This window comes from Stylophora pistillata, chromosome 7 (genome assembly GCF_964205215.1).
Source record: "Stylophora pistillata chromosome 7, jaStyPist1.2, whole genome shotgun sequence".
In the NCBI taxonomy this organism is placed as follows: Eukaryota; Metazoa; Cnidaria; class Anthozoa; order Scleractinia; family Pocilloporidae; genus Stylophora; species Stylophora pistillata.
Window position 1 is genome coordinate 16934816 of NC_142525.1, and position 17658 is coordinate 16952473.

At 38.4% G+C, this 17658-nt stretch overlaps 2 protein-coding genes across 6 annotated transcripts in view; one reads left to right on the top strand and one right to left on the bottom strand.

Moving 5' to 3' along the window:
- Nucleotides 1-1314, top strand: part of LOC148726894 (uncharacterized) — a 2063-nt gene extending 749 nt beyond the window's left edge. The window contains exon 1 of the mRNA XM_088727943.1: nucleotides 1-1314. This exon is cut by the window's left edge and continues 749 nt beyond it. Within this exon, the coding sequence (XP_088584069.1) occupies nucleotides 120-818 (699 nt within the window). The 5' untranslated portion in view covers nucleotides 1-119 and the 3' untranslated portion in view covers nucleotides 819-1314.
- A 6451-nt stretch (nucleotides 1315-7765) lies between these two features.
- Nucleotides 7766-17658, bottom strand: part of LOC111340534 (tyrosine kinase receptor Cad96Ca-like) — a 40157-nt gene continuing 30264 nt past the window's right edge. For 3 of the 5 annotated variants that reach the window (XM_088727648.1, XM_088727650.1, XM_088727652.1), the window contains 9 exons: nucleotides 17086-17389; nucleotides 16801-16911; nucleotides 16269-16459; nucleotides 15546-15668; nucleotides 13382-13452; nucleotides 13227-13267; nucleotides 12916-13012; nucleotides 12731-12830; nucleotides 7766-8391 (listed from right to left, as the gene is read on the bottom strand). In XM_088727648.1, coding sequence (XP_088583774.1) covers nucleotides 8326-8391; nucleotides 12731-12830; nucleotides 12916-13012; nucleotides 13227-13267; nucleotides 13382-13452; nucleotides 15546-15668; nucleotides 16269-16459; nucleotides 16801-16911; nucleotides 17086-17389 — 1104 coding nt within the window. In that variant the 3' untranslated portion in view covers nucleotides 7766-8325. Of the gene's footprint in view, nucleotides 8392-10286; nucleotides 11608-12730; nucleotides 12831-12915; nucleotides 13013-13226; nucleotides 13268-13381; nucleotides 13453-15545; nucleotides 15669-16268; nucleotides 16460-16800; nucleotides 16912-17085; nucleotides 17390-17658 lie in introns of those variants that run through there. The other 2 variants (XM_088727649.1, XM_088727651.1) reach the window with 2 other exon arrangements.

Below are 17658 nucleotides of genomic sequence, written 5' to 3' on the forward strand. Positions count from 1 at the left end.
CAATAACAATTACTACGCGAGAAAAGAATGAAGTGGAAAACAATCAACCACAATCAAGCGATTGGTCAGTTGAAAAGCCGCCGCAGAGAAGTACAAATGCAAAACATAATGAAAAAAGAATGCCCAGCAACATAACTCAAACCCGTAACAGATTTGAAGCTCTTCGAGACGAAGATCGAACCGAGAGAAACAGAAGCGATCAAAATGGCAATAGCGTTGTCACCGGACACATTACATCTCCTTCGTCCTCGGAAATCCGAGTGCGAAACACCGAATTATTCAATTCGTCGAATCAACATGACCATCCACCGTCCAACCGTCGGAAGAAGGTTGTTATAGTGGGGGATTCTACTCTTAAATATCTACAAGGCCATAAAATGTCCAAGAACTCGCAAGTTAAGATAGCCACCTTTCCGGGATGCACAACACAAGACATGAAAGATCACATCAAACCACTACTGCGCAGAAACCCAGACGAGATAATTATCCATGTTGGAACCAACAGTTTACGATCCTCCAATACTCCTCGTGAATGTGCAGTCGAACTGATTGACCTAGCCGAAGCAGTCAACTCCGAATCTTCGGCCACAATATCTATATCCGGTCTCATCGATAGATCAGATGACGAAGCCCTTGCCTGCAAAGTACCTGATGTGAACAAAATTCTTAAGGAATGTTGCGACGAAAAGAACTGGGGTTTTGTTGACCACTCAAACATTTCAAAAACTAGCCACTTAAATCGAAGTGGTCTTCATTTAAACAAGAAAGGCACCACACGCCTAGCTCAAAATTTTATTAGCCATTTACGTGTAGACTAGGATATTGCCGTCTGGGAATCCGACTCGGCTGATGTCCATAAAGGTACCGACTGCGGTAAGTCCAACTATCCAACAATCTTTGGTCGAGGTTTAGTCATTGCGTCCCTTAACATCAATAGCTTATTGTCTCATATTGATGAACTTAGATTTTTTATGTCTACTTCAAAAATTGACATTTTACATATCAACGAGTCAAAATTAGACCCTACAGTACGTGATAACGAAGTTTATATACCTGGCTTTGAAATAGTCAGAAAAGATCGTAAAATTAACGGAAGGAATGGAGGTGGAATATGTACATACATACGTACTAACCTAAACTATCGAATACGTAGTGATTTAAATAGCGATAATTTAGAGTGTCTATTTATTGAAATTAGAAAGCCACGAAGTATACCATTTCTGGTGGGTACTTGGTATCGACCCCCAAGTTCTTCACCTAATCTATTTAGCGAATTTGAGAATATCATTGCAAAAATTGACGCGGAAAATAAGGAATTATATTTACTCGTGTCACTCTGACCTCAAAAACTTTAATCGATTTATGCATAACAAACTCCCTAGAGAAGGTCACAAATTCTGGTGTTATTCACCTTGGCATAAGTGATCATTCTCTTGTTTTTTTGTCACGTAAGACTCACTACTGCCGTATTGGCCCACGCGTGATTGAAACACGACAATTTAAACACTTTAACAAAGAAAATTTCTTAATTGAACTCAATCAACTACCTTGGGACGATGTCGATTTGTTTTCTGATCCAAATGAAATGTGGCGTGTATGGAAAGAAATGTTCCTTTGCTGCGTCGATAAACATGCACCACGCAAATCGAAAAGAATTCGAAAAAAGCGATCTCCGTGGATTACTAAAGAGTTGCTGATTAAAATCCGAAAACGAGATTTCCTTAAAAAGAAGGCAATTTCCTCCAATAACCCTGCTTTATGGGATCAATTTAGGCGTGCAAGAAACCAGGCAAACAACGCAATTAAACTTGCAAAGAAACTCTACGTTTCCAAAAACCTGGAAGCCAATAAAGGTAATTTGCGCAAAACGTGGCACGTGATCAACGAGCTAACTTCACGTAACAGTAGTAAGTCGACGAATATTCTGGAGATTAAGGTAAATGAAAAAATGGTAAGTAATCCTATAGACATTTCGGAAACTATTAATGATCACTTTACAAACGTTGCGCAAGTATTAGCACAAGGTATTCCTGTCGTTGATATTGATCCTGAGTCTTATTTAGAACACTCTACTCATTCGTTTTCTTTACAAATTCCGAGCGTTGATATTGTGTCTAACATTTTGTCAAAAATTGACGAAAAGAAAGCCACTGGTCTTGATATGATTCCGAGTAAATTATTGAAAATGGCTGCTTATATCATCGCACCCTCTCTCACCTCAATCTTCTCTAAGTCTATCCTCACGGGGATATATCCAAATGATTGGAAAACGGCTAAAGTGACTCCTCTTTTCAAAAAGGGTATTAAATCGGATCCTAACAACTATAGACCAATATCTGTAATCCCTATAATTTCCAAAGTTTTTGAAAGAATTGTTTACAATCAACTTTTTCGTTATCTAGATGATAACAAATTGTTATTGGGCTGCCAATCAGGGTTCCGTTCTCTACATAGTACGCTTACGGCTTTGCTTGAGGCAACAAATTCTTGGTCGGTAAATATCGACAATGGTCTCTTAAACGGCGTTGTCTTTATTGACCTTACTAAGGCATTCGACACTATTGATCATGAAATAATCTTGCGCAAGATGTCATACTTGGGTGTCGATCTGGCAGCTATTACGTGGTTCTCGTCGTACTTGAGTGGCCGAACTCAGAGATGTAGTGTCGGTGGCAAACTATCATCTGCCCGTACCATCAGTTGCGGCGTGCCGCAAGGTAGCATATTGGGTCCTTTGCTATTTTTAATATACATTAATGATCTTCCCAACTCCTTGCGGGGCGCCGCACCAAGAATGTTTGCCGATGACACCAATCTTGCGATATCTGCTAAGACACTAACAGAGCTTGAGCTAGCTCTAACCCCTGAATTGAATAACCTTAGCCGTTGGCTGAAAGCTAACAAGCTCAGTCTAAATGTTGCTAAAACAGAGTTAATGATTATTGGTTCAAGACAAAGACTATCTGCCCAATGTAACGACTTTGAAATCAGAATTGATGACCAAATTATCAAGAGAGTCGACAAGACCAAATCTTTAGGTCTTACTATAGATGCCCAACTCTCTTGGGGTAGCCACATTGAAGAGATTTGCAAGAAAGTCTCATCAGCTATAGGCGCCCTAAAGCGTGTACGGCCCTTTATATCCAAAGAAACTGCAATCCAAATTTATAACGCTTTGATTATGCCCCATTTTGATTACTGCAGCCCCGTCTGGGACTGTTTAAGTGGCTACTTGAGCGATAAGCTCCAAAAATTACAGAATCGAGCAGCCATAATTATTACTAAATTACCCTTTAATACGAGCTTAAATCACCCTCTTTCCACCCTCGATTGGGAGAGGCTATCTCTTCGACGAGAGAAACAAAAAGCCATAATGATGTATAAAATTATAAACAACCTTGCTCCCGAATATCTGCAAAGTCTTTTCTCTCAGCATCACTCTGTGTACGACACAAGAAACTCTGAGGGAAGGCTGGCCGTGTCCAAACCAAACACCAATTATATGAAACGAAGCTTCTCTTACAGCGGGGCCATGTTATGGAATAAATTGCCCAAATACTTAAAGAATGCTTCATCCATTAACCATTTTAGGCGAAATCTTAACGTAGTCGATATATAGGATTCCCACACGGCAATCATGTAAAGCAGTTGATTAATCTTAGTTTTTATTATGTAACTGATGATTTTCCGTGTTTAAATAAAGATTTACATACATACATACCATCAAAATCAGTTACAGCTGCATGAACAACACGAAACAGATAATCGACAACCATAACAAACGCATCCTAACAGCACCTATACAGTCTGATGACACCGCCGCCACCGCCACTACCATTGATAACAACAAGACATGCAACTGCCGACAAAAGAACACATGCCCGCTCGACGAAAACTGCCTGCAACCATCAGCAATCTACCAAGCCAGAGAACGACTTCAAAACAAGATACAGAAACCACACCGCATCATTCCTCCACGCTAAACACAGAAACTCTACCGAACTCAGCAAGCACATCTGGACCCTCAAAGACAACAACATCGATCACTTTATTTCCTGGCGCATTCTCTCATCGCACTCACCGTATAATAGCTCAACTAAAAGATGTAACCTCTGCCTCAAAGAAAAATTCCTAATCATCTACCGGCCCGAACTATCAACACTAAACAAACGTAATGAACTCGTGTCTTCATGCCGCCACAGAAGCAAAGCCCTCCTACGCAACAACTAAACTGTCAATTTCGCGCTGCATAAATTAGACTAGTTAGATCATGCAAATTATATTGTATATAAGCAATGGCAAAGTTTATTCTCATTAAATTCCCTGATGAGTGGGCGACCACGAAACAGGCTGGTAGGGATGAACTTGTAGTTTACTTGTCTTTTTCCTCCCACAATATATACTTCGCTCTACTTCTATGTATTGAGCACTGTTCTACGAAAATCAAGTCACACTTTATATATATATATATATATATATATATATATATAGGTTGAAAATATCGATTTTCTGGGCTTTTCCGAAAATGTTCGGAACGAGACCGACGCGCGCGTCACGAGCCTATTTCGCATTGTAAATGCGACGCCATATTGGACGCTGCCTACATTGCCGATTTTTTTCTACAGAATTCTTGGCATTATCCCACAGGCCCGTCGACATCTTCAGGACACTCAGCAAGAAGTAATCGAACGTATGGACAGGAGACTAGGGGACAGTCTTTTTAGTGACCCATCTCGCAAGTGGGGCGTGTAATTCATCAAGTGCGATCGATGCAGACAGACAAGGTGATTTGTATGCTCTTATGGCTGCATGAAAGAGAAAGAGTCGGTTGATACACTGTTCAAGTAAACAATTAAAATCGCTTTTTTCATTGCTTCCTTCTTTATTACCTCAAACTGTGGGATTGGCATACCATCACTAGGTAGAGCAATTTAATATTTATCCCTTGGAGATATGGCAACACACTTATTCGTAAGCAATTCGCTTGGCCATTCACATGGCAACAAACGGTATCTCAAATTTTCCAATTTTAGGAAAAAATTAGCTTTGTATCAAGTTTTATTTTGGTGTAAATATTTTGTTGTTACATAGATATATGAGGCAATGCCGATATCCTTGTTCTGGACCCCAACTAGCCTGTGAATACTGCCACTTCCCCCTGCTCTTCGACTCAAAGACAGACAACCGGTTTTTTAATCTGGCCAGCTCTGATTACTCAATTCAGCTTTGCCTATTGTTTATGAAGAAATGACAAGACCATAAAGGTCTAATAAATCCAACAACTTTACATTTGGAACCCCATGACAGCCAGATTTATTATGTGAACACTAATTTAACGAATACTACGAGTCGTTTCAGGCTGATAACAAACTGCAGCTAAGCCACCCTCCCATGAATCGTCCACGGCTATTTTACTTGAGTATGCATCGTAGAATGATCGCACCGCTGCCATAAGAGAATACAGATCACCTTGTCTGTCCCCATCGATCGCATTTGATGAATTACACGCCCGACTTGCGAGATGGTTCACTATAAAAAGACTGTCCCCTAGTCTCCTGTGAATACGTTCGATTACTTCTTGCTGAGTGTCGTGAAGATGTCGACGGGCCTGTGAGATAGTGCCAGGAATTCTGTCGAAAAAATCGCCAATGTAGGCAGCGTCCGTTATGGCGTCGCCTTTACAACGCGAAATAGGCTCGTGACGCGCGCGTCGGTCTCGTTCCGAAGATTTTCGGAAAAGCCCAGAAAATCGATATTTTGAACCTATATGTAAGAGGCCGTACTTTCAAGTGACACATATATATATGTTGAACTTTACAACCTGTATTTGTCTCAACGTAAGCTATATATAAGCAATATTCAACCCATTTATTACACAGTACAACATGTATTTAGTGACAACCTATATTTTAGTTTTCAACATTTTTGTCACGCTTGGCGTTCCATAATCATCGATATCCTTCTTCAATCAATTTAACCTGGGAAAAATATCATTCGTCATTCTTTTCTACATGCCTCTAGAGGCTCGAATTCTCTTTGATTTGAAATTAAGAATTTCCAATTTATTACTGCCACAGACGACTGATTATCTTTATTGGTAAGGAGAAACTGTAACCGCACAATTTTCAACACGAAACGAAACGACATGTTTAAAAGCTGCAAACTAAACTAAATACACAAGGAAAGCTACACGAAAACAACGATGAAAACTACATAATACAAAACTTACATTAGCAGGAGTTCCATATATCTAACTCCATACATTAATTATGCATGCATTCCATTTCATAAAGAATAAATATTAAGGTTTCTTTGCAACACTCTATGCATAATTAATGATGAACTTACATTTGTTGCGATGTTGTGGATTTCCTGCCTAGAGGCGAAATAGTTGCACGAAGCGAGTGACCAAAAAAAATCGAACACTGAACAAAATACTGGACAAAACTGAGCAAACTACGATGAACAATACGGTTTAAATACATGCTATGTTACGTAACGTTACGTAGTGACACAAAGAAAGTGCACACAAAATTTTAATGCAATTTGCACCACTTGCACAAGAACAATAAACAAAAAAACATTATGAGCGATCTACACAAATTTTTATCGACGAAAGTGTACTCTTTTGACAGAACTGATCATATGTAACTTTACGAAAGACTGTATGAAAGCGTTCCTCGCAGTAATAGACCCTACTTATCTAGTAGGTAGAAAATAAGGCCTGAAAAAAATTCAGGCGCGTACGGGATTTGAACCCCTGACCTCCACGATACCAGTACAGTACATTACCAATTGAGCCAACAAACCCATCGAAGGGATATAAATCAATGAATTTTGAATATATGAAAATCATGTGTGTACTGCGGTTTCATGAAATGTATGAAACCGTTCCTCGTAGTAATAAACCCTACTTATTATATAGATACTGATGAAATACGAGGATTCCTCCTTCTACTAAAAAATCATATCTTCACCGCGCGCAGTGAAGATACTATTTTTATCTTTCACGCGTGAGGATATTGGTGTGGCCATGGTTACCAACATAATTACCCAATTGCTGTTTCGAAAATGAATAAAAAAAGTTGTCTTTTATGTGGAAATTTCATCAGTATCTATATAATAAACAGAACATTACATGGCCGCTTGGGGATACGAATTTTATTTTCTCGTGCTGAAAGTATCTCTCACTCCTTCGCTGCGCTCACTCGTGAGAGATACTTTCAGCACTCGACGATAAAATTCGTATCCCCAAGCGGCCATCTAATATCCTCTATTTATCTAGTGGGTAGAAAATAAGGCCTGCGACTCTTACGTTTTCGGTTCTACGATGGACCCTAAGTCTCATACCCATGCCGCAGTATGAGTCATAATATTGCCATTTTGCATATCTAAGTATCTGAATGCCATTGTTTCTAAAATCGCACAATAGGAATGCTTTCTCAGTACAAAAGGAAATAGCTCTACTACGCATTTCTACAGAAACTTCAGTGAGACAAAGAAATTAAGAAATATGCTTACACCAGATTGATGTCTTTAAAGTGAAAAATGTATTGAACTTCTGTATAGCGTAATCATGCAGACAGGGTCAACTCCTAACTTTTCGAACTATTTTATCATAAAAATACCAAATTAGCATCGTGTCCTAGAAAAAAAGGCTTAAACTCGTACCAAGGACCAGAAGATAAGTAGTATCTGGTATGCTAAAACCACCGGGCTTTTTGGCCAAATAACATACTATCGTGCAGAAGTAACGTGCCAAATATAGTTTTAAAAAGAATTCTATTCATTTTACTAATACTTCTAATAATTTCAGTGTAAAAGTATTTCGAGTGGGTATCACAAACAAATATAGGCTTTGGAAAGCAATAATATGCGCAATATAGCTTTCCTCCAAACAGGCGGGTGTCGCGGCAAAACAGTTCCTTAAAGTTAACTAAAAAATTTACACAACTAAGGGCTTCCGAGCGAGATCAATCTGGTAAATACGATTCTTTCTTGGAAGGTACGGTTACAGTACAAAGATATCAAAACGCGTCATCTGATGTCAGAACGCTTTCCTGCCTTTCGGAATTTAGCTTGAAATAAGCCGATCACAAACGCTTAATTAAGTCAAGCATACGTGTAAGTGCTGAACAAGTTAACGAAAAATACGAGAGCATACTTTATCGGTAAAGCGACTGAAAAAATATAATAGCGGTTCACCGTTTAAGAATATAAAAAGAACAACGTAATCGTTCAATGCAAAGATGATTAGTCCCCGAAACTTGTTGCGGCAAATTGTTCAAACCGTTAGCCGATCTTACACCGGGGACGTGCATCAAACTACACCGTTAAATCCTCGACGTTTGCATACAATTGCTTGTCGTACATACTCATGTTGATTAGCCTCTGCAAAGAAAAAAATTAATAATCAGCATCAAATAAAGACAGGGTTCCTCATTTGTTATAAATAGTTATCCTCATGAGCGGTAAGCTTTCACAAAAATTCAAGAAGAATGGTGTGATACCGCCAGAAGAATAACTGGTAGAAAGACGCAATGTACACTTGTTAGCTCGGTGATTTCCCCTGACGTCATCAACACATACTTCCAAACCATCAACAGTGATGGCGCATATGAGGCTCCTACGCGTCTGCAAATACCAGAAGGAACCCATCTCCCAACTGCGAATAAATGTGATATAAGAACTTACTGACACATCAAAAACGAATCGCTTTGGGGCCTGATGAGTTTCGTTACTGGCTTTGGCGCGATTACTCTCCCCATCTGCACCAGTGATCACCAAAATTTTCAATTGCTCAATTAAGCATCAAAATGTTCCATTCTTGTGGAAACAAGCAAAGGTCTCGCCCATTCCCAAGGAACCTCCTCTGACTGAATGCGATCAACTTAGTCCTATCTCATTAACCAACATCACAGTGAGAATCTGTGAGCGTCTTGTCTGCAAACAAGAATTATCTCCTATCCTTAAGTCAGCGATTGGACCTGACCAATTCGCTAGTAAAAAGGAACACACAACTATGGCCATCATTTTTGGCTTGAGCAACTTGACACAGGTGCGGATTTTGTCAGAGCCTTTTCATCTCATTTTAGGAAGGCTTTTGACTCAGTCTTTCATTGCCTTCTGTGCAAACAAGATGATGTCGTATGACATTAAAAACTGGATAATTAGCATTCTGTGTGATCGCTGACAGAGCGTAGGGGGTTGATGGAGTGGTTACCAGTTCCCTCAACAACAATAGAGGGGTTCCCTAGGGGACTGTGCTTGGACCCTTATTGTTCTCTTTCATGGTTAAATGACATCAAACCTGTCATCCCCCAAACTCTACTGATCAAATATGATATCACAATTGGCCTCAATCGCACTGATTCATCACATCAGGAAGTAGCAAACATCAAAGTTTGGACTGATGATAATCAGATGAAGCTGAACATGAAAAACACCTTTGAGATGGTTGTTAGGGGTAAAACCAGGATGCCCCTCCCAAAGTCCATGCATGAAATAGCTAGGAGCTAACTAAAGCTGTTTGGAGTTACAGTAAGTGAAGATCCAGGTAATTGGGACAATCAATTCGAAAATATATGCTTAGCAAAGCGAGTTCTAGATTGTACATCCTTAGAGTTTGTAAATACTACGGCTACTCACTACAAGAGCTTACACTGCAATTTGACAGCCTTAGAATGTCACTTTTCACCTTTGCGATTGAGGTGTGGGCTTGTGCCCACTATGGTAAATATCTCTCCCAAATTGATAGGTTTTGTAAGCGGCTCCAATTTATGGATACACCAGCAAATATACACCATAACTGATTTAATTAAAATCAAAGATAGGCCAGTATGGGAGAAAAAAACTACTCATAGTAATCATCCCCTTCATGTGCTGCTTCCACCCCAAAGAACAAGGAGCCGTAGGAAAAGAGGACACCCTTGTATCCTGCCACGTGTCAGGACTGAACGTCATAAACGCTGTTTTGTGAACAGATGCCTTTTCAATTTTATCTTTATTTATTATTATTGTTGTAAATAGTTTGTAATTAATTTTTTTAATAGCAGTTAGTTATATGAAATTGTAAGTTCAGACGTATGAGTCTGGGCATGTTTATTTTGGTATTTATAATTATTCATGAATAAACAATTTCACTACTATATGCCGTCGTTGTTTGCTACTCTTTGTTGCGTCTTAATGCGGTTTTGCAATCATCTTATGATCTAATAATTTCAATATATGAAAATCATATGTGTACTGCGGTTTTAAGAAATGTATGAAAACGATCCTCGAAGTAATCAATCAATCAATACTTTATTTACCCACGTAGCGTCAAAAAGCTCATAGAGCTCGTTCAAAATACGTACGTGCCTCTAAGATCAAGAAACCTAATACATACTGTCAAGACCTAATTTATTAGAAATTGAAATAACTAACAATTAACATTAAAATTTAAGTTTGTACAATGAAATTCAAATTCACTTAAATACTGGTATAAAATGGCGAAGCAATAGCTTAAATAATTTAAAATTAAGATTACAAATTAAGTTTGTACCATGAAATTCAGAGTCACTTAAATACAAGTATAAAATGGAGAAGCAGCTAAAGTTTCCATGTTCTCAATAGCTTCTTAAAAAGGTTGATATTATTGGCCAATTTCACACTTGTAGGTAATCCATTCCCCAGCTGCGCACACATACAAGTGAAAGATTTTTTCATAAAATTTAAATTAAATTTAGGTGGGTACAAATTAACGCCGGTTCCTCTCAGATTGTACATAGTTTCCCTAAAACTAAAAAAATCTCTGATATATTTTGGATCGTCGTTATGTAAACATTTATATTACAGAATAAGAGATTGTTGTTTCATCCTCTGGTCTAACGTTTCCATATTCAAGATTCGCAGCAATTCATCATAAAGGGTAGATTTGCGATAACCCAGCAGTGATCTAAGAATATAATAGTTGGCATCTTCTAGCCGATTCGCTTGCACTTTCCCCAATCCAAGAAAGAGGGGGCAACAGTATTCAAAATGGGGGAAAATGAAAGTTTTATAGAGACTTATCATAACATTGCCAGGGACAAAACGCCTTATTCTCCTAAGTGCGCCACTTGTAGCGTATACCTTTTGTAGCTGTTTAGTAATGTGATCCTTGAAAGATAGCATGCTATCAAGTTCAACGCCAAGTATTTTGATAGATGGCAGTGTCTCAATGACAGAGCTGTGTATGACCAGTTCGTAATTGTACTTACAGGGACCAATGGGTACTGCTTGCATCTTTGTGTTGTTCAACACCAGACGATTCTCTTGAAACCACGATGATAACCGCTAAGACCATTATTCACTACAAATTCGAGAGCCATGGGCGAGACGTCTGAGGCATACATGGTTGTAATAAGTAATAAACACTACTTATGTAGTAGTACCTGTGACGCTTGCGACTAACGAGATCGAAGTCGAAGGGTGTCGCTAAAGCGTGTTAATGCTACGGGACTATCTTACAGGTCGTGTGCTTCAAGTACCAATAACCACGGAAAACCAAGGTTGACGGTTAACGGTGATTTAATGATGATGAACGATTAGCGAACCACGATAGACAATCACGATCACGATCGTAAACTGAAATAACAATGCAATTTACTTAAAACGTTGCGTAACTCATGAACAAAACGCTTAGAGCAATTAACCTGCCTCCGTCGATAACGCGATCAAAATTAACAACAATCAACAGGAATACTCGAAAATCATAATAAGCTACGTCAAAATATCTCGAGATTTAAATCGATTGTAAGATTAACAAAATGGGCGTTCCCAGCTTAGCGTCTCATTCTTTGATTCGCCCCCTTTAGATTGAAAACAATAAATTGTACTATTGTACGACTCTGTACGGTAGCGTGCTTCTACCCAAAACAAGAAAACTAATCAAAGGAGAAAACTATCAAAATTACTCACATATCGGTTCCGCTTGTGCCAAAGGTTAAGAACCAAAAACGGCAAGTCGAACAGATAGAATGGACAAGGCGAAATACAATTATACACTGGCTAAAGGAACGCTAAACGAGGCTTTTATACGCGCGTGGGGACGCTAAAATATCTGATTACGAACCAATCGAGAATAGACAACAACGTAACCACATCCGTTACTAAAGTAATTGGTAACAAACAAACCAAATTTCACTTAGACTGAATGAATCGTTTGAGTATCCTTAACAGTACCAACTGAGCTAACAAGCCAGCTGGGAGCCTTATGGGTTTAGTACGAACCAACTTAACGATTAGCTTCCAGTTGGCTTGTTAGTTCAGTTGGTATTACTACATAAGTAGTGTTTGTTACTACGAGGATCGCTTTCATACGTTTAAAACCGCAGCATCGAAGAGGTCATGAGTTCAAATCCCATTCGGACCTCACTTTTTTTTTTTTTCAGGTCTTATTTTCACAATACACAAGTAGTGTTCATTACGCAAGGATCGCTTTCATACATATCTTATGAACTTTAAAATAATAACCATAGGGCATCGTTTATAGTTGGAACATTTTAGTTTGCTCCTTTGCTCGTGGAGCGCTAACTCTGGTGACATAAAAAAAAAGGTGGAAGCCAAACTTGTAAAAATTAAAGAGAAGGGAATATATTACTAAGCTATCCAGGTAAATGCTGTTAAGGTTAAAAAACCGTCACTAACTGAGCCTAAGTCAGTCACTCTTGCATAAAAAAGAACCTCCCATGTTGATCAAAATTCTCACCTTATGTTGGGTTTCCATGTTCTTGAGCTGATTTTTCAATTCAGTGAATGTTGGTCTTGCTTCCGAGTCATTTTTCCAGCATTTCATCATTATCTGATACCTGGTATATTTCAAATGATCTGTTTAAAATTTAAAGAACTTTTTCTTGTATGATCAGAGAGAGTGAGTTGAAAAGGAAAACTTACAATTTTTCATCTACGTGTTGTGGTTTAGGCATCCTGTATCCCTCCTGAAGTAAGTTTGCAATTTTTCTTCCATCCATTTTTGGGTAAGTTGAACCACCTGGAAGAACCACAAAACCATCGAAATAAAATTGTAGCGCTGTAACACTACCCTGTGTAACAAAGATTGTATAGGGAAGCTCATTGCGCTTGTCCCACTCAACAGATAACATTGTTCAATTAAATGTAGTAAGTGGCAAAAGACATTGTTTAATTAAAGATAGTAGAGAGCAAAAAAAATCTATAGAGTCTCATAAACTTCCATTCGATAATACCTATGGTAAAAATCTCGTAAAGCACAACTCCAAAGCTCCAACTGCAGAAAGACAAATCAAACGAATATAAATTAAGTGACTGAAGACATTAACAGTATATGCGACAACTAAGATAAATTTTTTCACAAAGATGGGTAATTATCAGTTATACTTACACGTCACTTTTGGTGGTATATTTTCCGTACAACAAGGCCTCATAAGCAGTCCACTTCACGGGAAGACGGCCCTAAATATTTCAAATATCAATTTGTGAATAGCTCAAAAAGTAAAGAAAGCAACCAGTCAAAGACAGTTTCATTTCAAGTTATACTTTGTTACGAAAAATAATGTTGCATGACATGCATGACACTCTGGAAGGTTCGCGAGAGGTCATGGTTTGTTTAATTTAGTACTTTAAACTTTAATGATAAATACTCCCAAAAAAGGTTTTTCAGTACCTCTTTACAAATATGAATGCTAACTATATCCGACAAGGCAGAAAATGGAGATACGTGATTGGTGGGAACATGGCAACGAGAAAAACAGGAATAAATTAGTGGAATGAAAAGCGTTCGTTGATACCTGTGTGATTTAGACTGCCGGTTTGCTCATTTCAACTTTGTTGATATATTCAAATTATATCTGACAAGCTATTGTTTTATTCTAAATTCTAACTGTCACTCGATCATTCATTCATGGCAAGTTTCAGGACTTTCTGAAAGGCCTTTACAGATGTAACGTTTCTCAGGCCTTCGTATAACATGTTCCACAGAGATACTGCTCTATAGGCAAAGGACCTTTGGCCGGTAGCTGATCTGAATAACGGAATGTCAATCTTCTCATTATTACGAGTTATGCGATTACGTACAGAAGATCGTTTTTTAAACTTAGCACATAGATATTCAGGAGCTAAATTGGTGACACACTTATAAGCTATAACAGCGTCTCTGAATTTGAGTATTTTGTCAACTGGAAGCCAGTTGAGTTCATCCAGTAATGGCGTTACATGGTCAAATTTCCGAGCGCCGCAGATACTTTTGTAGGCGAAATTCCGGATGAGTTGCAGCTTTTGTATGTTCTGAGATGAGGTATTGGACCACACGGACGAACAGTAGAACATTTTGCCAAAGACAAGAGATGGAATAATGAAAACTAAAGTCTCTCTATCGAAACAGTATTTCACGCGGTTCATCTGAACCAGTTTAGTCAAGCAAGAAGAGACTAGGTGGGAGATATGAGTGTCATAGGTCAGATGTGAATCTATGTATACTCCTAGGTCTCTTGCCGATTCGACAGCCGTGAGAGTCCTTCCAATAAATGAAACAGCTTAGTGCCGATCAACATGAACTTCGTTTTCCCGGGGTTCTTAACAAATCATTTGCGCAACACCAGTTGGCAACATTACGCAAATCATCTTCGAGCTTGAACTTAGCTTCAATGACATCGGCTACGGGAAAAGATAGCAAAACTTTGAAGTCATCGACTATGGCTCGAGCTGGCAGAATTGAGTAGCGTTTGGCAGATCATTTAAAGAAATACAGAAGAGGAGCGCTAATTACATGCATACATGCCAAGTACATGACGTAATCGATTCTAAAATTGGTATATTTTGTAATGTTGCTATAATTAGACCCTCTTTAGAAGGTTCTAGAAATTTATCGCGGAAATATATAGGATAGGTTAGGTGAAGTTTTAACTAAGTTTTCACAAGCGAAGAGAGTTAGTCGTGATCAGTCGTGATCAGTCAAGCGTGACGAGGCAGTATTTGTTAAACTTGGCGGAGGCCGTGAGTATTTACAAGTTTGTCGAAGTTGGCGGAGGCCGTATGTATTTACAAGTTCATTGAAGTTGGCGGAGGCCGTGTGTATGTTCAAGATGAGCGAAGTTGGCGGAGGCCGTGTAAGTTTACTGAGTTACATGCTACTGTAAAGTTTATCAACTGGAAACTACGTTCATTTTGGAATAAATTTGGAAAGAGTACCATATAACCCCAACATTAATTATGCATTCCACTTCTTTGTCTTTCACAACAAAACTTTATAAACAAAGTCTGCTAGTCTGAATGCATAATTAATGATTGGTTATATGGTACTCTTGCCATATATCTTCTTGTTGCTGTTCCGACAACCCTGCGTTCTGTTTAGACTACAAATCACCTACCACTCAAACATCGAACTCGTAACATACTTGTATAAGTTTTCGCTAGGGTCCCATCCAAAGATTTCGTGACCGAAACCTGGAATATATCAGCTATATGACAACAATAATTATAAAAGATGATTAGATGGAACGATATGTTAATGAGTAGTATCGCCCCCATCTCCCCTCTTTCTTGATTACCTTAGTCTTTCGTTCATAAATATTTTCCTCCTGCACATCTCTGGCCATTCCAAAGTCTGTCACTTTGCACGCTTCCTTTTGTCCAACCAACACATTACGCGCTGCGAGGTCTCGGTGGATGATCTAAGAAAGAATTCATGCTTCAACAAAAATTAGCGAATGCAGAAGAAAAGAACTGAAATGGTTCAGAAAGGAAGAAAAACTCTAGCAAATACAACTTATGGTGTGCGTATTTTATAGAATGCTCATATTAAGATTTTTATAGTAGTTTTTATCAACTCTGTAATATGGCATTTTTTGCGACCAACAAGAAATTTTGGAAATGTCAAGTCTTAATTCTTTTTATTCCTTGACACTAAAATGGATATTTAATATACACTCAGTTTAGGCTGAATATCTTAAAAGATCCTTTCCATTCCAGTCTCTGCCTTTGCCTACACAAAAGAAACCCAGGTATTTCCATTTGATGGGGTGTTCTGGGAGCGATGCAAAAATATCGCCATTTGCACATTTGAATAAAACTAAAATGATGGCATTAAAATTGGGAGGATTCCCTTAGAGCAAATTGAAGCTTTTACAAAACGGTAAGAATACGTTTGCATTATCCGGCCGTGATCTTGTATAGACAACATTCTATGAAGGACAGAGCTTAACTTCGCGATACGCCTTACAAAAAATGATTCAGAATTAAGTTTTTTTCCTTTAGGTTTTTAATTAACTTACAGATTTTGAGGACAAATAACTCATTCCATCTGCGATTTGCCAGGCAAACTTCATTAGCTGCTGTGACGTCAGATTTGTTTGTGGTTTGATATTTGGGTCTTTGTAGTATGTGTCCTTTAATCCGCGGCTCTTTCTCAGGTAACCCAGCAGATCCCCAAAAGTCACATATTCAATCAAAACCAACAGTGGCTCTGAAGAGATCAAACAAACAATACGATAAACTACTCTATAAAAAAAACTCAATAACTAAAGAAATAAATTAGTAGTCCACTCATTGTTAATACTTTTCAACGAATCTTAAAAAACAAGATGCAGTTTTAAAAAGAAAAGCTGGAAGACCAAATATTTCCCTACAAAACGCGTTTTGCTTATACAACAGAATGGTCAGTTCAATAGCAAATATTCGGTCTTAGAAAGTCATTAAATCGAGGAGCGTCTCTATTTACTTAAAGAAAATAACGGGAGAGTATTACAAAGTAAATCAAAAGGAAATTGTGTACAGAAAAACTAGACCCGCATAACCAAAGCGTACCAGACTCGGTAACACAACCCAGAAGCTTAATGACGAAAGGATGTGGTTTCAGCTGCGTCATTGTTTCAAGTTCTTTCATCAAATCTCTCTTGTCTAATTCAGCAGCGTTAGCTAGAGCGTTAAAAAAAGGAGAAAAATTTGGTTAATGGGAATAATATGCGAAAAATTGAAATGACAACATTAGTTATGAAATGGCAAATAGCTAAAACATTACTGTAACATGGTAACATTTCCTGAATGATTGTAGGCCAAGACTGTCATTAAATTAAAAGTACAAGAGCTCACGTTTAAGCATCTTAATAGCCACTGTGGTCGTTTCAGGCCTCCCTCGAAGTCCTACTGCTGTTCCTTTGGCAACCTGACCAAAAGAACCTTTACCAATGATCTTTTCTATGGTCACGTGATCTCTTGGAACTTCCCAGGAGCGTGTTAATGGATGAAGAGGCGTGTAATCAACACCTGGAGCGGCACTTGGTGCTTTTCTGTTATCTCTGCTAGCCTCCCTGAGATCCATGTAATCTGCAGAAGGTTGTGTAGGTTTTCTTGAATCGGGCTGACTTGGTTCGATATCTTCTAATCGTAATTCATTCTATTAAACCAACATACGCGTTAAGGTTTTCACAAATAAATCTCTGATCAATTTCAATAAAAAGGCAGACCCAGCCATTAAAAAAATGGTTTACCCATTTTCATCAAACTAACGTTTAGTTTCTTCTTTTACAAAAGATAATAAACAGTTTATATTAATCTTTTGTCTGTTATTGTTACAAAGAACAACCAAGGGTCTGTGTTTACATGGTAGCCGGAGGATCCCAGTAGAGGTAACCTGCCCATTATTTTTCGAGTCACAACAAGAAA